Source organism: Populus nigra, chromosome 5 (genome assembly GCF_951802175.1).
Source record: "Populus nigra chromosome 5, ddPopNigr1.1, whole genome shotgun sequence".
NCBI classification, from domain to species: Eukaryota; Viridiplantae; Streptophyta; class Magnoliopsida; order Malpighiales; family Salicaceae; genus Populus; species Populus nigra.
The window spans coordinates 18,808,134-18,831,378 of record NC_084856.1 but is presented as its reverse complement, the minus strand read 5'-3'; the positions used below and the strand labels follow the sequence as shown (position 1 = coordinate 18,831,378).

The following is a 23,245-nucleotide window of genomic DNA, read 5'->3' as shown; positions in this document are numbered from 1 at the left end:
ATAAACCAAATTAACTTGAAAACTTTGTGACCATATACGATATTGACATAATCACATGATAAAAAATACAAAAAAAAAATTGAACATCAATTCCTAGTAGACTAAATGAGAACATTATGACTCAACAAAAAAAAAAAAGGTAAAGTTAGATCTCTGATAAATAAAATATTGAAAGATGAAAATTAAAAAGAAAATATATTTTAAAAAGATAAAAAAAAAATCAATCTGAGCCCACCTAAGTCAACATGCAAAATCTTTAATCTAGTTGTGATACCATGGTGAACATGTTCAAAAGAAAAATGAATAATATTATGAAGTTTAATCATCAAATAACTTAATATTAAAGGATAAAAATAAAAATATATATATTTAAAAAAACAACGAAAAAAACATGAGTTGACTTAGGTTAGGCCGTAAATTCCACGATCATGGAAATCATAAAATACTTGAATTAGTTTCAACCAAGAAACTTAATTCACAACCAATTTAATTTTAAATGATAAAATCATGAAATATATATATATATATATATATATATATATATATAATTGATCGGGATAACCAGGCACAAAGGAAACGAAAAAATAATACGAGGAACAATTTCCATCAAATCAAATGTTAAATAATTCAATTTTTAAAGAAGATCTCAAAAAATAGTCAGTTTACACTAACTTTTAAAACCAGTAGCTCTGATTCTGAACCCAAAATTAATCTCGTAGCAATGAAAACAAATCTTAGTTAGCTCAAGTTAATCCGCAAACCCTGTGATTATAGTACAAGACTGAGATAACCCAATAGAAAGAAAAATAAATTGTAGGATAACCAATTTCAGATGAATTAAATCATGAAGGATAAAATTAAAATAAATTAATTTATAAAAAAAGACTCAAAATAAAATAAAAAATAAAATTATGTTAATCTCTGAAACTAGTAACTCTGATCATGAAACCGAGAATATTTCTATAGAAGACAAACCATAAAAAATAACAAAGCAAATCTCTAAAAAAGATGGTAAAAAAAACATTAACTTCTAAAAAGAAAAAAAAACAAGAAAGTTTGGGTAAACCTCCTAAGCTTCATCTAATATCCGAGACTCACAGCCCATGAAATATTTGAATCGGGTTTAATAAAAAACCTTAATTTTTAACTAATGTGATTATGAATGATGAAATTGTGAAAAAAAAACTTGCCTAAGAAAAAAAGACAAAAATAAAAAAACGAGGATCAAATTGTACTTTTATAGCTTATTAAAAAATAAAAAATAGTAATAAAAAGAACGATGACCAAATTTGAAATATTAAAAATGATGAAATTGAAAGATATATTTTTAATTTCATGGCTCTTTTACTTTTTTTAAAAAAAAAAAAACATATGAATTAAATGTGAAGGAGAAATAGATCGCAGGGGCAAGTATGATTTTTTGAAGGGGGCTAACGTGAAATTCAAGGATGGGTGAGAAAATAAAAAAAAAATTATCGTCGACATCAAACCCGATGCACATTATCTGCACGTGCTGCCTTATCGTGTTGGAGGTGCCGATAGCTTTCAAACGCCACCCTAAAAGGCTGCATCTGGTGGTCAGACAACCTCCCATGAACCGTCTGAATAGTGCGAGAGCGGTCTATACATCAACATGTGCAAGCTCCAACATGTTTTTTTAATTATATTTAATAAATTTAATTTACAATAATGCTTTTGAGGCCCTTGAAATTTACAATAAAAATAGTATAAAATGAAAAAAATACCCTTGAATGAAAGTTTTGCTGTTGTCTTTAAAAGTATCAAAGATTTTATATTACTCTAAAAAAATTAAAAATACAAAAATATCCTAGAATAGTAGGCATTAGATTTTTTTTAACAACAAGGTTAAATAATTATTTTTATTATAAAAAATATAAAATTACCAATTTAGTTCTATATAATTTATAAAAAACAATTATATCGTGGTAAAAAGATTATCTTCCCTCTAATATCTAGTTCCAAGATTTTTTTTGACTAAAGGGTGATTTTGTAATTATATTATTATAATAAATAATAACTTGTGTCGATAGCTAAACTAATGTCCCATTCAACTTTTTTTAAAAAAATTAATTTCAACAGCGAAAGTTTCATAAGAATACCATCTCATTGGTTTGTCATGAGACTAATATCCTGATAAAAAAATACTATGATAATTCATGATGATATAAAAAAATAATTTTAATGTTATAAAAATCAACAGTAAAGGTTTAGTGACGTTAATGTCAAAAAATGAAAAAGAAATCAACTTAGCCCCCGACGTGGTCTGTCACAGGTCAAGTTGTCTCCTTTCTCCACGTTGTTCTTTTTTTCCTATTATCAGCCTTTAATAAAAAACTCTAGGCCCAGTCCAAGTCAAGACGCGAATCAGCAAGATCCCGGGTAAATTCGGGCAAGCTGGATATACTAGCCCGTTTATTTTAGCGAAGTAGCCATGTTTTGTTAAAAATATTATTTTTAAATTATTTTAATATAATATATTAAAAAAATTAAAAAATTATTTTAATATATTTTTTAATTAAAAATCACTTTAAAAAATAATAGCAATAACAAACATTACGGTATCCGGACTGCCCTACTCATTAAAGGACAAAATAGGATAGGATCGTGTGACTCTGGAGCACAAAAATCTAATACAGTTTATCTCTTGATCTATCATTTTCATGAAGTGCATTTTGCCCCTTAATTTCCCTAATATTATGCTTCTATACGTATATCTTGAAACTTTTTTCGATTTGATTTTTCAGATATTCTCAAAAGTTAGCATGCACTATGGTACCCACTTAATTACAAAGTGTAACAATAACAAAACTTGATTTTTTAAAATATTTTTTAATATATCATGTTAAAAATATTATTTAATATATTTTTAATTAAAAATCACTTTAAAAAACAATAACAACACTGTAACAAACACTACAACCAGTATCCGGACTGCTCGACTCCTTATTTTTAATTTTTTAAAATTATTTTAATATATTTAATATATTTTTGATATTTATATCAAAACAATTCATAAAAACTAAAAAAGTAATTTTAAATATATAAATTTAAAATTTTAAACAAATAGCATGGACAGTCGAACATGCCCTGAACCTTCCAGCAATAAAATCTAATGGTTAAAACTTAAAAAAATATAAAATGAGAATGCAAACATACGTATGCACATTGAAAAGTTCTACATAGATGAATGGAAGATAAAGTATTTCTTTTTTTTAGTTTAATATGGGTGTCCGGGCCAACTTGTGCACACCTCGACTAATCTCACGGGTCCTGAAGTTAACGATCATGTAAGCCTCTAGTGGCCATCATATGAGCAACTACAGGGCTCGAACCTGAGACCACAAAGAGAACAAACCTTTTAATCTCAAATTCTTATCACTGGGCACGATGGTTAGATAATGTATTTCTTATTAGCCCCCCTTATTGACTTACTATTTACGCACTGTTTGAAAATGAAATTAAATAGCAAGCTATCACGACTTTTAGTGATTCAAATGCAAAAAGTGAAAGTCCAACTTGTCTGGCTGATCCCACAAGGTTCTCCCCGCTTACTGCTCAGCCGCACCTGGATGCATGCAGACTGAATTCTTAAAATGCGTCATCTAGGCATTTAAAATAAAATTAGTACAGTAAATTAAAAAAATTTAATGAATTAATACAGGTTCAAAAAATTCAATAAAATAATATAATTTGATCATACCATGCTTAAAAAGTGTAATATAATATGATCAAATTCGGATTATATACGTCAATTGATTAGATCCAATTATATTAATCAGTTGACTATTTGATATAAAAATCATAATTTTATAAAGTTTTACTTTCAAATATATTTTATAAGTTAGAATATACATTTTCAAATATATTTTATAAGTTAGAATATACATTTTTCCAACATGTTGACTAAAAAATAAATTTCAATTAAAATCTTAAAAAGTTATTATTAATGTAGTAGTGAGTGATTCTAAGTAGTTAGATGTGAGTTTGCCATAACTAAACGAAGATCTGTCCCGAAAAGATTACATGGATGGTCTGAAAAATTTATTTATGGACCAGTGAACTAAGTCAAGGCCCAAAAGAAAATCTGGTCACACTATATCAAAATAATAGCTCGAAAATATCATAATTGCTGATTCGACTGTTGGGCCACACTCAATTTTTTACAAAATTTTTCGAAGATCATTTTCTCTATAGTTGCTACTGTATCGTTACGCAGATTGTCGAATCTTTAAATATTAAAAATCTAATCGAGACCCCTCAATCTTGATAGTTTTAAGATTATCCTTATTATTTTCGAAACTAGTTCATCAATTCACTGACTATCATTAACTAATAGACCAGTTGAGTTAGAAATAATATAATTTGACCATATGCATGCCATACCTCACTAGTGCAATATTTATTAAATATCATTATTTTACATCATAGTTAAATGATACAATTTCACTAAATTTGTTTTTGAAGCAACATTAATTCATCAAAATTTTTAATTTACTGTACTAATTGAATATAAAAAAATAATTTATTTTTAAAAAATAAAAGATTTATTTAAATTTTTTTCAAATAAAAAATATTTTTAAAACATCTCCCATCAAAACTCTTATAGCAGATTCTAATCAACTCACTGTGCCCTGCCCCACCGCCATCTACCCACAGGATGAATCTTGAATACGCAAGCACAAACAACAAAACGAAAGGAATTTCGTTTTTTTCTTCCTTTAATTGATAGGGTTAGAATAATAGATATATATAAAAAAAGAGTTACGGTAACGATGGACGCCACTAGATCCTTCATTTGCTCATGTATTCATGTCCCACGAGGTTAATCAATGGCGAGGCTTCCTGGACTACAAATCCATGGAAAATAATTAATGTAATTAACCTCCTATTTTTTAATTCCTACATTTATCTTTTTTTTTTTCAAAAACAAGGTGCAAAAAAGCAGCTTTTTCATAGAAATGTCAAACAAGCAATGTTTTAAATAATAAATATTGTTTTGAGCCTTTTTGTGACCAAAAGTCTATTGAATATTATTTCGAAAAAGATTCATTTTTCATATATATATATATTTTTTAAAAGACATAAAATTAAACAGCACATATCATTGAATATTGATGATATTTTATACAAGTTACACCTATGAACCATGAGAAACTCTTGCACCATTTTTGTTTTTTCATTGCAAAATTGCAAAAGCATTTTTGAATTTTTTTGAATTTTAAATTAATTTTTGATGTTTTAGAATTTTTTTTTATATTGATGTTAAAAATAAATTTTAAAAAATAAAAAAATATATTTTTAAATAAATACTTTAAAAAATAAATCTAAACAGGCTCTCTAATCATTTGAGCAAAAGATTAAAACTATTAAGTATTTTGTCTAAAATTCTACACACTCCGCAGTAAAAATAGGAAAGGAAAAAAAGGGGAATCTTTTGAAATATATGTTAAAAAAGAGAGAATCAAAGGCCGCAGTTCAAGGGGCTCCTATAAAGCCATCCTATACAGCAAGCAGCCTCCAGTGCTTCCGCTCTTCTTTTCGCCCCTGCAGAGTCACAGACTTCCAGACCAGACCAAGCAAAGAGCAGCCGCCAATCCAATCCTCCATCATGTGCGGCATCCTCGCTGTTTTAGGTTGCGCCGACAATTCTCAAGCGAAACGTTCCCGTGTCATTGAATTATCTCGCCGGTAAATCAAATCAAATCAAATCTCTCATTCAAAAAATGAAAACAAAAAAGATTGAAATCCTCTTTTTTCTTTTTTCCAGGTTGAAGCATAGAGGACCAGATTGGAGTGGATTACATTGCCATGGAGATTGTTACCTAGCTCACCAACGTTTGGCTATTGTAGACCCTGCTTCTGGAGACCAGCCTCTTTACAATCAAGACAAGACTGTTGTTGTCACCGTATGTTGCCTCTTTTCCTCTCTATCTCTCTCTCTTTATTTTTTTCATGCCCATTTCATCTGTGGTTTTCTTGTCAAATTTCGTTTGCATTCGTGCATTTAACAACTGGGTCGATAGTTTTTTTTTTACATTTTATTTTATTTTCTTGACTGAATAATTTCTCGATTCAAATGAAGGCTATTTGAAAATGGAATCCTTGATGGTTTTTTTTTAATGTTCGGTTCAGGTTAATGGAGAGATATATAACCACAAGGAATTGCGGGCGCAGTTGAAGTCTCATACTTTCCGAACTGGTAGTGACTGTGAAGTCATTGCTCATCTTGTAAGTGATCTAGATTTTATAGACATATTACCATTTGCCTGTATTTTTATCATGTATATGATGATGAAGCTCTAAGGCTATACAAATGACATAAACACAAGTCACGAATAAGCTACATTATATGCTCATCGGAAAAGTCAGTCACATTGTTTGCTTCTTGAGTTGAATGTATTTTTTCTCGTCATGGTTCGGATCTTGCTGCATGCTATCCCTAGCATGCAACTTGAGTAAATTTACCAGGATGCGAGATGTGCTTTCCTTTTCCTGAGCTGTAGCATGTAAATTGGAGTCTACTAGCTTTAGCCTTTAAATAACTCATTTTTTGCATTTCTTTTTTCAAGTTGTTTGACATAATTTTGCTGTTTGTTTTTTTCCAGTACGAAGAACATGGAGAAAATTTTGTGGACATGTTGGACGGCATGTTCTCATTTGTCCTTCTTGATACTCGTGACAAAAGTTTTATTGCAGCTCGGGATGCTATTGGTATTACCCCACTTTATATCGGTTGGGGTCTTGATGGTACGTCAGATTGAATTGGTGTATTTGCTTCATATCTGCTATATAGTACTAAAAGACACTTGGAAGATGTTCTTTCTTAATATTCTATGGTAATGATTGCTCCATATCAGCTTCACTTCATCACCCCTTTCTGGGTGAATTTGAATATCACCCACCCAAGTTTTCCAAAGTTGATGTTTTGAGGTTGCATTTTCATGTTGTATTTTTTTCCCTATATAAAAGAAATGCCAGCTTCTGTATTAACCAAGCACCAATTCTTTTCAGGATCTGTATGGTTTGCTTCAGAAATGAAAGCATTGAGTGATGATTGTGAACGATTCATGTCTTTCTTGCCGGGGCATATATATTCAAGCAAACAAGGTTTCCATTTGTTTATGCTGTGAATGATGGATGCGTGCTTTCATTTAAATTAAAGATTGATTGCAAATGATCACCCGTAGCATGGTCTTTACTTATCAACCTTATATCTGTTTTATTCTTCCTGTGATTTCATTTACCAGTGCTAGAATTTTTTTGGTTCATATTGTTTAAACTTTGCACAGATTTTATTAATAATAGATTTAGTTACCCTAACATATGGGAGGATAGAGGTTCAGTGAAAAGATTATTAGTCCTATGACATGGGGAGCAATCCCTCTCTTTTCTATACAAATCCCTGCTTTACTTACCAGCCACTTCCAGAAAGGGGGAAAGAAAAAAGCTTGAGAGGAAGTTTGTATGTATGTGCAAGATGCGGCCATTTTGGATTTGCAATGGTTTGTAGGGTTAAAGGAGTAATTTCTTTCTAATTGTGTTTTTTGTCAGTTTCTTGTATCCTTATGCAGATTGTTCAAATTCATGCTTTTAAGGTCACTATGTTGTTTTCCTCGCATGCCTGCAGGAGCGCTTAGAAGGTGGTACAACCCACCATGGTTTTCAGAACAAATACCCTCATCCCCATATGATCCCCTAGCTTTGCGGAAGGCCTTTGAGAAGGTATGTTCTGGACTCTCCCTATATGCTTGTTTAGTCTATGCAATATCTTTGTTATATCAAACTTTACTGAATAGTAATGATTGTCTGTGAAAACATCTCCTTTTCTATCTATTTGTCTTTCTGTTTTAATATTTTCCTAAGTTGTGAGTTATTCTTGTATAAAATCTCTAACCTTTCATCTTACAGCATGCAGTTGTTTTGCTGTTATTTGTAGAATGAGCGGTTGGTAGTTTTGTTTTGTCTTCCTTTTTTGATCTGCCTCATTGATGCCAAAGCCGAACAGTGATTTTTTTATGTATACACTTTGCATTGTTATCTCTATATAACCCAAACATAATTATACTTGAGGAACTTTATATTTATTCTAAACAAGTGTCTAGTGAGAAACATTAGGCATAAGCAAGCAGTCAATTTAACTGCTGCAAGTACTTTTCACACTATAGGCAGGCACTATCTGTGCGACCTTGCACCACAGCAACAGTTCAGTTCATGTTATTTCCTATCATTGAACTAGTGGGCTATTATGATCTAGGCTCTTTAGATTGTCACTATAGGTTTTATTATCTTTCTTCTTTCTCTTTTTCCAAGACTTGTTTTTGAAGAGACTGAACATTGTTAAGATCTGGAAGTTTAGGGGCGTAGTTTTGGATTCTCTTTATTTCCCTTTTAATCCTACGGTTCTAACTATGTACACTTTATTTTTCTGACCATCTTCATGTAGGCTGTAGTCAAGAGACTTATGACAGACGTACCTTTTGGTGTGCTTCTGTCTGGAGGACTGGACTCATCACTTGTTGCTGCTGTGGCCTCTCGCCATTTGGCTGACTCAGAAGCTGCTCAACAGTGGGGATCACAATTGCATACCTTCTGTATTGGTTTGAAGGTGCCTTGCTGCTAAATAAACATGTTTTGCTCTTTTTTAATATTTGGACTGTTTGGCCTCTGAAGGTTCTATAATGATTTTGACTAACATATTGCATTAGTTGAGGACTAAAGAATGTAAAGTATTCAAAAGATCCATTTCCAACATGGTTTTTAATGCATGTCATGCTTCTAAAGGGATTAGTGGTAAGAATTATCTGTGGTTTTAAACTGTAATTGTGATGACCTTTCCACGCTACCTTGTTGTCATTCCCTTGGCATGTGATGATTAACTATTCAGTATCCACATAATAAAGGCATTGATATTGACATTATTATCTGGCCTCTCTACAAGATGCTTGTGAAGTAATGTCAAAAGAAATTGAATTGGTCACTGGTGCGTACAATAGTGCTTTCCTCATTCATGCACATGCTTCTACTTTTTTTGCTATTTAGGGTTCCCCTGATTTGAAAGCTGCAAGGGAGGTAGCAGATTATCTCCGAACTCGCCACCATGAATTTTACTTCACTGTACAGGTAAGCACTGCTTTTAATTCTAAAACAAAGAGAGAATCTATGCTGTGCATTTCCAGTACTTAAGTGTTGTTGCTAAATCAGGAAGGGATTGATGCTCTTGAGGAAGTCATCTATCATATTGAAACATATGATGTGACCACTGTTAGAGCCAGCACTCCAATGTTTCTTATGTCACGGAAAATAAAATCTTTAGGAGTGAAAATGGTTATTTCCGGGGAAGGTTCAGATGAAATCTTTGGAGGTTACCTGTATTTCCACAAGGCACCTAACAAGGAGGAGTTTCACCAAGAGACATGTCGAAAGGTATTATTTTTTTCTTTTTGATGAGGAATGGAACTAGGAATCAATAAACTATGCTGCACGCCAATGTTATTTTGATTGAACATATCTCACTGCATGCAGTATTTTTCGCAGTTCTGATTGTTATAATTTTTCAGATTAAAGCTCTTCATCTTTATGACTGCTTGAGGGCCAACAAATCGACTTCAGCATGGGGTGTTGAGGCTCGTGTTCCCTTTTTGGATAAAGAATTCATCAACATTGCAATGAGCATAGACCCTGAGTGGAAAATGGTAAAGGCTTTTCCCCTGCTTTACGCTCCCTGTTTCATTATTTGATACAAGTATATGTGACCCCTCACAGAGAAAAGTAACTGAAGCAAACATATTCCAGCACTGCATGAGGAAATTGCTGAACAAAAGATGATAACTGATCTCTTTCATGTTTAACACTTCATATGCAGATCTGCTGTATTTGCTTCTTTCTCCTGCTATTGTTCTGTATTTGACTGTTCAATGAGCCATAGATTGTGTAGTTTCAAATATGAGGCATGCTTCCCTGCATTTGGTTATTTTCAATGTTGTCACCTGCTACATAACATGGAATTGCAGTAGTTGTTTAGGGCCTTTAGGCACATTTTAATGCTATGTAGGTCTTGTCTGCTGATTTCTGTTGGGATAAGATTGCTGATGAAAATTACTAATTATATAAGATTAGAATCTAATTATTTGCTTTCATCCTTGCAGATCAGGCCTGATCTGGGAAGGATTGAGAAGTGGGTCTTACGTAATGCTTTTGATGATGAGAAGAATCCATATCTGCCAAAGGTTTTTCTTCTTTTTTTTATAAAAAAATTCTAGTTAGCTTTTGCTTCTCAGTCCCTCATCATGAGATTTATTTTTTGAAATATTTCTTTTTCCACTTGGTTTAGCACATATTGTACAGGCAGAAGGAACAGTTCAGTGATGGAGTTGGGTACAGTTGGATTGATGGTTTGAAGGATCATGCAAACAAACAAGTATGTATACTTCGAATTGTTAGGGGCTTTTGTTTTGGATTCTACATGTCAGCCAGTTTTGTTGAAGACAACCCCGGAAATGGATGCTTTTCTTGTAATTTATGATTCCATTGATTTCTTTGTTTTATTTTCTAAGAGAAATCTAGTTGTAGATTCAAACTTTTGCTGCTGTGAATTCTTCATTTAATGCCTTAGCAGGATATGAACAACTTCTAGCCTCTGTTATAACTGGGCAGGTCACAGATGCAATGTTGATGAATGCAAGCTTCATTTACCCAGAAAATACTCCTACAACCAAAGAGGCATATTACTACAGAACCATCTTTGAGAAATTCTTTCCTAAGGTGCAATGTTATTCTTTTCTAGTATCTGAGTTTTATTCTCCAAGGTTTCTCTGCAATATAAAGGAGCAGGATTCATTTACTTGGCTGCTGCCTATAAGAACCCTTTGTTTAACCGTTGCACTATTGTTAACTAATTTCCATTTTTGAACAGAATTCCGCAAGGTCAACAGTTCCTGGAGGTCCAAGTGTGGCATGCAGTACTGCAAAAGCAGTGGAATGGGATGCCGCGTGGTCAAAAAATCTTGACCCTTCTGGTCGTGCTGCCCTAGGTGTCCATGAAGCTGCGTACGAGGAAACAGTAGACACCAAGGCTGCCAGTCAGAATAATGGGTCCCCCTAGAAACCACAAGGCACGCTGGAGAAAACTGCAACAGTTGCTTGATTGAAGACACTGCAGCGGTTTTGTTTGGCACGTATTTGTGGGGGAAGCTGCTGGTGACCATGGGAGGAAGGTACTTGGTTTCTTGAGCGGGATGATATTATGCCAAACTAGTCCTTTCTCTTTTTTCATTATATTCTTTCCTTTGGTAAAGCCCTACACAATCAAGTGGTGCGCTAATTTATGCTGCATTCCTCCATGATATTACATGACATGCATCTTCTGATTTTGTCACAGATTCTGCATCGAAAGCTTGTGCGGAAGATCGAGGAATTTACATCATCAGATGTTGAATAGCTAGCTGTCTGTTCATACTTGAATCAATGGTTGTTTTCGTTCGCTTTAGTTAGGGTACGTAGTCCTTCTCGTGATCTGTGCCCCTCTCCTGTGTTTTCCTAGGTTTGTTGTGCTAGTGAGTATTGTGCATTCGAAGAAGGATAACAAATTTATCTATCATTTGGCACCTTTATTAGTCCATATCCTATGACCTTAAATGAGTTTCCTGTTGCCTTTTCAGTATCTTATACGAGCATCACTCCCCCATCTTTCATGTTCCCAACTGCAATACGGATGGGTATTCCCAGTATTTTTGTCTGGGCGATTAAAAGAAATTACTAATTAGAGGCATTATTTTTTTTCCCAAAAAAAATCAAGAAATACTCGTAAGATTAGTAATATTATCAATGAAACTCTTGCTTAAGTACTGGAGCGTGCTTCAAGTGAGTGATGGCATTGCCTGTATGTATGGTTTTAATGAAGTGATGGCAGGTGAATTTGATAAAATTTGAAGAGGGTACACTAGGCATTGATCTTAAATTGGAATCAATTAATGTTGGTGTTGTTCTGCTACGTGATGACTTGAAGACGGAAGTTCTGTGAAGGCAACAAGAAAAAAAAAATGCTCATGTATTAGCGAGTGAGCGAGCGAGCCATTGGGTCTTGTATAATAAATGCCCTTGCTAAATCCATTAATTCATGCCATATTTAATGTGACTATTATATTTTAATTTTTTATTAATGATTATGCAAGTGATATTTATTTTTTATTAATATTATCTAAATAAAATTATTCTCAAGCCGGTCCATAAAAAAACAAGATTTATAAATTATAAATATTTCATGAATTCTTCAAACTTTAGGTTCATAATCTTTTCATTCTTGATATTTTTAATATATATAATTTTAAAGTCTATCTATATAAAATATCATTCTTTCTTTTCTCCCTATAAAAATAATTATTTGAATATAAGAGAGTTCTCACTTCTATCAAATATTAGGAGTGAGTAAAAAAACTAAAAAACTGATTAAATTGAAAAAATCAGAAAATAAAATAATTAAAAAATCGAATCGTGAAAAAAATCAATTATAATTTTTAAAAAACCGACCGGTTTAGTTTTGATTTTATGAGCCTAAAACCGAAAAAAATCGAGTCAAACTAAAAGAAACCCTGTTTTTATTCTAAAATAACCGAATCGAAATTAGCCGGCTTGAACCTTTAGCCATCAATCAAAGGAACAGATTCAGCATTCCATTAACCACTCGGTAAGGATCAGTAGCAATAAGAAATTTGCCCTTAGAATTTAGAAAGGCGTGCTTTAGCTGGTCATATGCAACAAAATGCAATGCTCCAAAATGTTACTTCAAATCGGAAACCTTCTCTTTTTAACGCCAAGGGAGTTCGTGTTTTTTCATGTTTAATTTGCCAAGCACAATCAGAAACTTTTTTCCGCTGCTTGATGCGTGAGAGGCTCCTCCGTGTTACTTGCGCATGAACGAGCCAAGACTTCCACCTTGGCAGGTTGCATGCAGGCAAAAGTTGATTTTTCATTTCTACCCAGGAAAGTTTTGCTATGATGTTTGTTCATAAGAGTTCGTAGTAGAATCGAAAAATATTTTAAAAAATAAAGCTATTTAGTTGAAGGGTCAGGTCATCATCTTTGCAGCCTTTTTTGCTTGGGCACATTGTCCTGAGAGTGCTAAGAGTCATCGTGCTATGCAATCACAAATATACTCTGATATATATATAGAGAGTTGCTGAGACAGGAAAATAAGAGTACAGGCAACAAAAGGAGGTCATATACCTCATGAACTCGTTAAGCAATTAAACATAAAGCTCTTGGCAATATCATTGAGTATGAATGTGAACGGCAGCATGTGCATTCTTCTTGTCATATGATCAACCGGCATTACTGTCAAATCCAGCTTCCATCCAAAATTGGCTAGTAATATCATACAAAAACACTCCTCGTCTAAAGGTTGAACATCTATGTACAAAGGTTGATAGTAAATGCCATCTTCACATGTACCCACTTCCATATGATATATACAACAGATTGGCATTCAGCATCATTCAGTAGTATCAAAGGAATCACTTGATCCATGTCATAGTGAATTGAGCCCTGTCCTGTTCTTTAACATTCAAAACCGACAAATCCCAGGAGCCTCGGTTCTGCTTAAAGCAAGTATTTCCTCATACTTTGAACCATGTACAAAGCCCCATAGCTTCAAGGAAAGGAAAAGACAGTGACTTCTGTCAGTTATCCTGTAACCAACTTAAAAGGCATTTGACCCTGTGGAGTTGGTGAACCACAGTAGATTGTGTGCTGTGTGCGAGAAAGAGAAGGAGAAAGGGAGAGGCTCCATGCATACCTCAACTTCCTTGACTTCAAAGTCTTCAGAATGTGCAAGGCAAGGGTTCCCGTATGTTTCTGAGACCGAACTTGATCCATTTAATCTTTGCATGGAACCAACAAAAAAAATTAGATCCTGTATATATTGCAGAATAAATACATAAATAACAGAGAAGCAAAGGCAGGGCTTACAGATCACTGTCCAAGTAGAGTGCAAAGTGGCCACCTCCACCAATTGCAAGAAAGTCGGTGGAGCACAAAGTGAAATAACGATTAGCACCTGCTTTAACATAGCTGTTAGTGCACAGATTGGTTTTAGTGAAAAATAAATAGGTTTGAATAGATGTTAAACTGAAGCCCAGTAGGGTTTCAAGAAAACACCTTTCTGAAATGGCCATGCATCATGCAATTTGACATGATCTTGCGATTGAAATTCATATTTCAGGCATAAGTTCCAGAAAATTATATCTCCGAGCATTTCAAAGCTTCCAGAGAAAAATACCACGAGAACAACATTTTGGAACAAAAGGGTTTTAGCATGTCAAAGTCCTTGCGTAGAAGGACCAGCACATTTTATGTTGCAATTAATGAGTTCACTGTTCTCATGGCCACGCAGAATCGCAGATATACCAAGTTAATAGCAATAAGTATGTAGCATTTGCTTGCAGCTGTGCGCTGCGATTACTTAATCTAAAAGTCAATGAACGTGAAATGCACTGTACATAATGCAGTTTTTATCCTCAGTTACAAATTCTGTAACACAAACTTTGTTTAGGAAAGCAAAATGCACCGACAGAATAAGAAATCATAACAATTATGTCTAAGCTGCTCCCAAGTTTCTTGTAATTCCAGGGGAACATCATTTTGATTAACATTTTTTTAACCCATTCCCACAGGACATATTTGAACATGGACGTCCAAACAACATCCATAAGCAAAGGAATAACGCTTTGACACATGAACAAAACAAGCCATATGCTTCCAACAGTAAAAACGTTAATTATAATCAAGAGTTGTTGCCTAAAAAGCTGAGAAAGAGATACCTGTGGGACGGAATATGACAGGATGGCCAGGTGTATTTGTAAAAACAAATGTACTATTTGATCCCTGTTCAAACTTGAAGGTCAGCACAACACAAAAGAAATTACTATCTATATGAATTAATAATTTTGTATCTACCTGATATTTCTTGTTGGTTGGCCTCAGGGGAGCTTCAACCAGGCCACCAAATACTGCCCCTTTGCGATCTCCAACAGCCTGGGAGAAAATTAGCATGGTGAGATACGTGGAGCAACTCCAGATCGAAAGCCCACATGCATGGCAGGTAACTTTTGTGCAAAGATCATAGTCACCGGGATGGATCTAGCCATTCAACTTCCGAATAAACACCAGCCATAAGGTAAAACAGATTCACCACATCTTCTTGGTTACTATGCTCACGGGAGAAGTATCTAGAGAGAAAATTCCTTTGTAATCATTGAAATTTTTTCTGTTATTTTATAATGAGAATTATGTGCGCAATGTAATAGTAGAATACATTACACCCATATAATGTATGAGAGTTCAATTTTGACAATGATTCAAATATATGTGTGTTTTTTTTTGAGTGTCTGTGTGTGGGAATCACAGTTTTCCACTTGCAAAATAGCCTCCAGGAGACAAATCTAATACATACAAAAAGAATTGCCCTTAGCCCAAAATAAATGGGCATTACCAGCAGACAAGGTCCAGGCCAAAGCATGCTCCTTCTATACAAGGTTGAAAGCGATATCCCATGCCTCCATGTACTGCAAGAACTCCAGGGAAAGAGAAAGCCAATGAAGGACTACTGTTTTATTACTTGGCTATCAATAGCATTACTATATATAATTGAAAATCCAAAAGTTAATTTTTTAAAAAATCCGTACTCTTATACCTGTACAGCAATAACCATTTTCTCCCTTGGACAAGTGCTGGAAGAGATACATAAAGGGTGCTCCTTGCTTTCTCTGAAAGAAGCAATGAAGGTTCAGAATTGCCTGAAATATCTCCCAAAGCAACAGGCTCTTTCATGTTCTGTTTCAGCATACTTTTTATCTCAACTGCATCACCATCATTATCATCAGCAATTTTCAAGTCTGAATTTTCCTTGTGTTCTTGACTTTGATATCTGTCTATTCTAGTAGCTTGGTAAATAGCTCCAAGAGAATGCTTGGCCCTTGAAAGCAATCCCTTTTTTGTGCCACTCTCTTTTGCTACATTCCCAGATAACTGGTCATCCATTTGATCTGAATTATCATTTTGCTTATCCAATTTTGCATTATTTCCAGACTCTGAGGACGTTAACAAAGAGAATAGGAATGCGGTGAATGATGAAGTATCAGGCTCTTCAGCTAAATGCCCTGTCTCCTCTTCAGTAATGGACTCTAGCTGACTCGTTTTTGACTCACTGGCATCTTCCTACCAAAACAGAAAGCAAATAATTACAACTTCGCAAACCGTTTTAGAGTCTAAATATAACATTGCTATGTTATCAAATACCTATTCGGATATGACTTAAAGCATGTCAGCTATCTATCATCAGGTTCATTTTAGTCATGGTTTCTAACATCAGTCACCCTTTTAATATTCAGTGAAGTTCCATTTCTGCTCTGTTAGCTAAAACAAGCAAGAAGAAACAGAATTTGATTCTCCTAAATCCCATGAGAAACCACATTAGAGAAACACAATGAGCTTCCACGGTCAAAATTATAGCTAGAACAGTCCAATCACAGTAACAACCAAATATCCATCCAACCTCTATAGGCAAATGATTACAACATAGAGTTGGAACTTGTCATCGTTAAATTAAGCTGCTGAACGCAGTAAAGAAAAAACATCTACTTTGGTAAGATTATCAACTATTCACTGTTAAGATTATCAACTATCCATCGTTGAACTCAATTCAGTCTTGGTTAAAAAAAAACTTACTTTTACTTTCCAAGGGAGTTCCTTTTCTCTTCTGTTAACTAAAAAACCAAGAAGAACACATACTGATAATTTCATAAACCCTTTAAGTTAAACCCCGATAGTAAAATGCATTGAGCTTTCCTTTCTCAAAATCCTAGTAAAAAATATTTCAGTTACAGTAATTCTTGAAAATTATTAACCAAACCTCAATTTGATGGCAAAAATAACTCACAAAAGAAACAAAAAGTAAGATTTACAAGATCAAATGCCAAAGTCCCAATAACAAAAACAAACTAAATCTTCCAGCCTATCATAAATTTAGAAGTGGGTATTGAACCAATTATATATATACAATCAAGTTGCCTTATATATATATATATATAAGACAACAATTGATCATAAGTCTCAAACTTTAAAACCAAAACATGAAAAAAGAAAAAAAATAAGAGAGAAGAACAGAGATGGGCTTACAGGAAGTGGACGAGGACGAGGAGTCGAATGCTTGGAGGGTTTATCAGAGATAGGGTTAAGGATGACAGTGGTGAGATCAGACACAAAGTGGACTGATTTGCTCCTTAACGACTTTTGCTGTTTTCCCATGCTTTTTTTTTTTTAACAACAAAATGGGTAGAATGGATTTCCACCACACAAAAAAAGAGAGACTAAATGCTTGACAAATAATGCTAAAGGAGATTCTGTTTACATATTATTCCTTTTATATTCTCATGACAATGGCATCCCCAACTTTTCTTTCCTTTGGGGGTTCAGCAACAGATGCACGTAGAAAAGGCCTTATTTTTTCTCTATCTATACATAGAAGCAGGCAGGAGGGATTTCTTGCTAAGGAAGGAGGTGGAAGGGAGAAGAGCGTGTTCAAAGTCTTGTCTTGCTAAAAAAATGGTGATGATAACTGATGACGTGGGACTTCGCTTTTGGGCATTGTGTATTTATAAAGGGTATCACGTTCGACATCAACAAGAGGACTCCATGGCCCAATGGATAAGGCGCTGGTCTACGGAACCAGAGATTCTGGGTTCGATCCCCAGTGGAGTCGTCCTCTCATTTTCCCTTTCCTCAAAATTATTTTAAAGAATGCTGTCTGGTTAGAACCTTCTTATGTCTAGCTGCTCATGGACATCTATTATCTAATGAGCAAAGATTCGAGATAACTTTTTTTTTTTTATTACCGTGAATATCTAAACCAGTTTTTTACAGTTTCGAAATTAACGATGAGATTAGACAGAACTTGACTGCTGATGATGTTGAGTGTTGTCGATTTTTCTTTCGGTGGGTTAGAAACTTGCAGTCAAGCTCCCAGAGATTGTTTCTGGGTTAGGTCTGTTTGGTCTCGATTTGTTCCAACGTTTTTACAGCTAGCTTCCAAGAGTTGATTTACTTGGATCTGATCTGATAATATCTGATAGTATAAACCTTAAAAATATCATTAAACTACACAGATAGTCTCAATCTTAGTATTAAATAGTTTTTTTATATCGATGCGAACACGGATTTGATGAAAAGAATAACACTTTGACTTACAAAGAGAAATTAAGAAAAAAATAAAATAAACAAAAGAAAACGTCGAGAACGAGTAGCCGAGTCAGGCATCAACGAGTACGTTTTTCGCGCCCCCACCGTCCAACCATGTGAATGAGAAGGCAGGCTGGCTCCACAGACTCGAATCGACAAATTCAGTACACCTACTCGATAGCAATCCAACGATGGATAACATAGCCATGTGCGCTTGCTTTTTTTCCGTTTAAAAAAGCAGGAATTAATGTTGTTAATTTAAAATTTATTATTTAAAAAATAAATTAAAATAAAGTTGTTTTGATTTATTTTTTAATAATTAAATTGAATTTTCTTCAAGTAAGTTAGATTATAGATTAACTCGTGAGTCAATCAGATCATACGCTAATCAATTCTTAAATAATTTAATTTAAAATTAAATTCAAGCAAGAAGCTATATTAATATATCATTAGTTTACATGTCAAGGATGAGGAAATATTTGAGTAACAAGAGAATCACTTATATATATATATATATATATATATATAAAACAATATTGTTTTACACCATTGTTTTTCAAAATAAAGTTAGTAAATTAAGGGTTATGTTTTAACTGGGTTACCAGGTCAATCAAGTTTTTTATTTTACTTTAATATAGGTCAATTAAAATTTCAAGTCAATCGAATAATAAATCAACCTACTAAGATGATTCGGGATTTACAACTATACATGCAATACAAGTTTAATAACCTTTAAGAATGTATGTGTGTTATTTTTCTCAATTCAATTCTAAAACCAAAAAAATTCCAACTTCATTCTAAATTAAATCTTTTCATAATTTAATATGGCATGCAATTGTCATTATCATTAAATCAAGGGTATGTTTGAAGAAGCAATGAAGGTTATTTTTCAAAATCTTTTTTATTTAAAAATATATAAGCAATTAAAAAACACAAAAAATTAATTTAAAGTTAAAAAAATTTAAATTTTTTAAAAAAACACTATTAAACCATAATATTAAATGGGGTCTAAAACATCCATTGAACAATCCAAATTGCAACGAAAATAATTTCAAAGTCTCAAATTTTTTTCCAAGATCTAAATTCACCCATATAAAAATGAATAGTGATGTTTGTTAGAGAGTTTTTGAAAATTTAAAATTAACTTTTTATTGGATAAACTTGGCAGGCTAATAATTTTTATTAACTAATATCAAGATAGTTTTAGGCATATGGAATTAGACAAAGTGGAATGCTACTTGAAGAGATAATTTTGATTTTAATCTCACTTATAATGGTGTCCATTACAAGTATGAAGCAAGATAGAAAAAAATAAAAATTTAGTTTGTTCCGTAACCATATGTCTAATCCCTCCTCTCTTCAAGTTATCTCTCCATTGAGTTTGATCTAGTTGCATTTGCTCATCCAAATACAGTACATCACAGAGGAGGAAAGGGCAACATCTCGTAAGAGATGATGAATTTTAGGATGAAATTGAAAGCTTGTCTGTGGCTGGGGATGGATTAGGATGGAATTGAAAGCATTTGTAGTCTGGGGTGAAATTGACAAATCGGTTTTACATTTTTTCCTTGATAACAGCACTACTCCAGCTAATATCATCATGACGTGACCAAATTCATTATTGTCTTTGTCGCTGGTAAAATAATGAAAAGCTAGATAATGACGAGCGGGAATTTCGATGATTTTTTTACACAATCACATTTTTGGCAATGAAATAACTTTTATTTAATTTTCTTTCCTTTTCATGCGCTATAAAACAAGTTCGGAGATCTTAATATCAGCCATCGTTTCCGATTCTTGGCAAACAACAAAACAGAGAGTGAAAACAGAGTGAAGAGTGAAAACAATGGCGTCCCTTAAAGTTCCTGCTTCTGTTCCTCCTCCTTATGAGGATGCTGAGCAGCTTAATAAAGCTTTTAAAGGTCTCCCCTTTATAATTCTTCTTTAAAGACTCATCACTCTTTTTAATGCTTTGTGTTTGATCATGTTGGTTCTTATGTTCCGATCCGAATTCCGCACTTAGTTATTTTGCTTGCATGATGGATCAATCCTTTCTTTTTGTTTATTTTGTCTTTCTTTGTTGGGCCATAAGATGCAGATCATAATGTAAACTAACATTCTTTGTTACATAATTTGGTAATCTGTGGCTGAAAATTTAGATTTCGATTCGTTTTTTTTTTTTTGAAGAAAGGATTAGATTGACTTTTTGAGTCATGAAATGAGTGGTATATGTTGTTCAGTGTTTGATCTCTATACTGATCTCCATTTTAAGTTCTTGAGTTTGATCTGCAGAAATGACAGCTAGATTATTTTCTGTGGAATAACATTAATCGTGCCTGGTAAATTATTTGTCTTTATTATATTTCTAGCTACTTTCTTGATGTTGATGTTGATGTTGAGAACCGACCAATCGTCGTATAAGATAATGGAATCTTTGCAAATTATTTGATGTTGATGTTGTAATTAGGACATAAAAAACAGTTCTTTATCCATTTTTTCTTTCATGTATTGTCCTCTTCTTGTACTAAATGTATTGGTACTAACGTTCTTCTTTTTTGGTTTGCAGGATGGGGTACAAATGAGGGATTGATTATCTCCATCTTGGCTCATAGGAATGCTGCACAACGCAACTTAATCCGACAGGTTTATGCTGAAGCTTATGGGCAAGATCTCCTTAAAGATTTGGACAAGGAACTGTCTAGTGACTTCGAGGTCAGTCTCGTGCATCTTATGTTAGTTTTAATTAGTGCGATACTTCCTCTCTAGCAAAATTAATTTGATGGCAGGCCCTTCTCTCTTTTGTGGCAACAATGGAAAAGTATTGCATTGACATTGAGATTGCTAATATATTTTTTTCTCAAATTTTGTTCAAGCAGAGGGTCGTATTGCTATGGACACTGGATCTTGCTGAGCGTGATGCATATTTGGCCAATGAAGCCACAAAGAGGTTCACTTCAAGCAACTGGGTTTTAATGGAAATAGCTTGTACTAGGTCCTCACATGACCTTTTTAAGGCGAGGCAAGCATACCATGCTCGTTATAAGAAATCTCTTGAGGAAGATGTTGCATATCACACAACTGGAGACTTCCGCAAGGTAATGACTTGAACCTCGTAAGCGTTCTGTCAGGGAGATTTTAGCTCATGTCAGTTGTGCTAGTTTGAATCAAATCTGTATGAGTAATTCATTTTTCTTGCCTTAGAATCCAAATGTACTTTTTACATAAATCTTGAGTTTTGATTGATCTCCTCTTAGACTTATGGTACCTCATTAGCGATATCAATTCTGAATCGCTTAGTTCTGTGTTTATAATTGTTATGAGCAGCTGTTGGTTCCCCTTGTAAGTGCATTCCGATACGAGGGAGAAGAGGTGAACACGATGTTGGCAAAATCAGAGGCTAAGATACTTCATGAGAAGATCTCAGACAAAGCTTACAGTGATGATGAAATCATCAGGATTCTGACTACAAGAAGTAAGGCACAGCTTAATGCAACACTTAATCACTACAACAATGCATTTGGAAATGCCATCAACAAGGTATTGTGATCTAATGTGACTTCTATCAGTTATTCTTTGTAACCATTCTCAATGCAGAATTCGAGTTAGTCAATTATGATTTCAATGTTTATTCAAGGGGCAAATAAAAATAACAAATTTGCAATGAAGTACTGAATATAACAAGCCAAGGTTTTTATCTAGCTCTTAAAGTAATAAATTTTCTAAATGTATTCTAGAAATTTGCTTCACTTTGAACTGACAATGGCAAATCTGGTTGCAGAACTTGAAGGAAGATGCCGATAACGAGTTCCTTAAATTACTGAGAGCAACAATTAAGTGCTTGACCTACCCTGAAAAATACTTTGAGAAGCTTCTGCGGCTGGCCATCAAGAAGATAGGGACAGATGAATGGGCTCTTACTAGAGTTGTAACCACCAGGGCAGAGGTTGACATGGAACGTATTAAGGAGGAATACCATCGCCGAAATAGTGTTACTCTTGATCATGACATTGCTGGAGAGGCTTCTGGAGATTATGAGCGAATGCTTCTTGCCTTGATTGGCCATGGAGACGCTTGACATTTCTTGTGGATGCGGAAGAGTTGTGCTTTGTATGAATGTTGTTTGTGTTGCTTTTGCTGGACACAATCTTCCCGACGTGAGCTATCATCTTTACTTCTTTGTATTTGCTTATTTTGAGTATCTCCGTGAAATGTTCTGCTGGCTTAATAAATCTTTGAAATGGACCAGGTTGGAGTTTCATATCTTGGTGAGTGTTGACTGTTTGCTTTCTATATGTCACTACCTATTTAATCCGTGTATACTCGATGATTTATTGAAATCAATAAAAGATAATAGAAATATAAATATGTATGCTAGAAATATTATTATAAAATAAAGTTTATCTTATATAAAATAAAATAAAAACCTATAAAATTAAACACAATACAAAACATTTTTAAAAAAACTTTTTATTAAAAAAAGACTTATAAAATTCATGGTTTAAACCATGAGATGAAGATAAAAAGATAGAAATTACAAGATGAAGATAAATAAATAGAAAAAAAAATTAAAGATAAGCAGTAAATTATTTTTTTAAAATAATAATATAAAATGATAAAATCATATAAAAATAATAATAATAAAAAAAGATTTCTAACCTTATCAACTTTTAAAATTCGTGAATCGTGTCATGAAAAGTAAACATCACAAATAAAAAAATTATAATGTTTAATTTCTAACAAATCAAATATTAAAGGATAAAAAAAAAAAATCAATCACACAAAATTATAATTAAAAGATTAATGGTGAAAATCAAAATAAAAATAACTTAGAGAGCATAAAAAAAATAGATTGGAGGGTTAAATTAAAAAGAAAAAAAATCAAAAAATGATGGCTAAATTGAAAAATAAAATATTAACTTTGATTGAAAGATGAAATTGAAAACAATAAAATCTTAACAAAAAAGCTAAGAAAAAAAATTATATATCAAAAAAACAA

The 23,245-nt window shown here is 33.3% G+C and overlaps 3 protein-coding genes and 1 non-coding gene across 5 annotated transcripts; 3 read left to right on the top strand and 1 right to left on the bottom strand.

Annotated features, from left to right (window-relative positions):
• Positions 1–5,509: 5,509 nt before the first annotated feature.
• On the top strand, positions 5,510–11,658 carry LOC133695017 (asparagine synthetase [glutamine-hydrolyzing] 2). Its single transcript, XM_062116749.1, has 15 exons — positions 5,510–5,709; positions 5,789–5,927; positions 6,154–6,249; positions 6,627–6,768; positions 7,033–7,128; positions 7,649–7,743; positions 8,465–8,626; positions 9,061–9,141; positions 9,223–9,444; positions 9,579–9,713; positions 10,167–10,247; positions 10,352–10,438; positions 10,675–10,782; positions 10,934–11,234; positions 11,399–11,658. Exons 1-14 carry the CDS (start codon positions 5,630–5,632, stop codon positions 11,120–11,122), a joined length of 1,713 nt encoding a protein of 570 aa, XP_061972733.1. The 5' UTR covers positions 5,510–5,629; the 3' UTR covers positions 11,123–11,234; positions 11,399–11,658.
• A 1,492-nt stretch (positions 11,659–13,150) lies between these two features.
• LOC133693265 (uncharacterized) lies at positions 13,151–17,649 on the bottom strand. 2 transcript variants are annotated; one of them, XM_062114448.1, is made up of 8 exons: positions 17,191–17,649; positions 15,707–16,230; positions 15,506–15,608; positions 14,971–15,048; positions 14,835–14,898; positions 13,984–14,071; positions 13,811–13,895; positions 13,151–13,663 (listed from the first exon to the last, which is right to left on the bottom strand). In XM_062114448.1, exons 1-8 carry the CDS (start codon positions 17,317–17,319, stop codon positions 13,580–13,582), a joined length of 1,155 nt encoding a protein of 384 aa, XP_061970432.1. In that variant the 5' UTR covers positions 17,320–17,649; the 3' UTR covers positions 13,151–13,579. The 2 variants fall into 2 exon arrangements, with proteins under 2 accessions (XP_061970432.1, XP_061970433.1); XM_062114449.1 differs by having other exon boundaries at positions 15,506–15,578; positions 17,191–17,638.
• A 51-nt stretch (positions 17,650–17,700) lies between these two features.
• Positions 17,701–17,773, top strand: TRNAR-ACG (transfer RNA arginine (anticodon ACG)). The gene has a single exon. It is a non-coding gene; the product is annotated as a tRNA-Arg (tRNA).
• Positions 17,774–19,935: 2,162 nt separating this feature from the next.
• On the top strand, positions 19,936–22,509 carry LOC133695089 (annexin D2-like). The gene is made up of 5 exons (XM_062116890.1): positions 19,936–20,171; positions 20,816–20,961; positions 21,126–21,344; positions 21,574–21,786; positions 22,028–22,509. Exons 1-5 carry the CDS (start codon positions 20,096–20,098, stop codon positions 22,322–22,324), a joined length of 951 nt encoding a protein of 316 aa, XP_061972874.1. The 5' UTR covers positions 19,936–20,095; the 3' UTR covers positions 22,325–22,509.
• Positions 22,510–23,245: the final 736 nt, after the last annotated feature.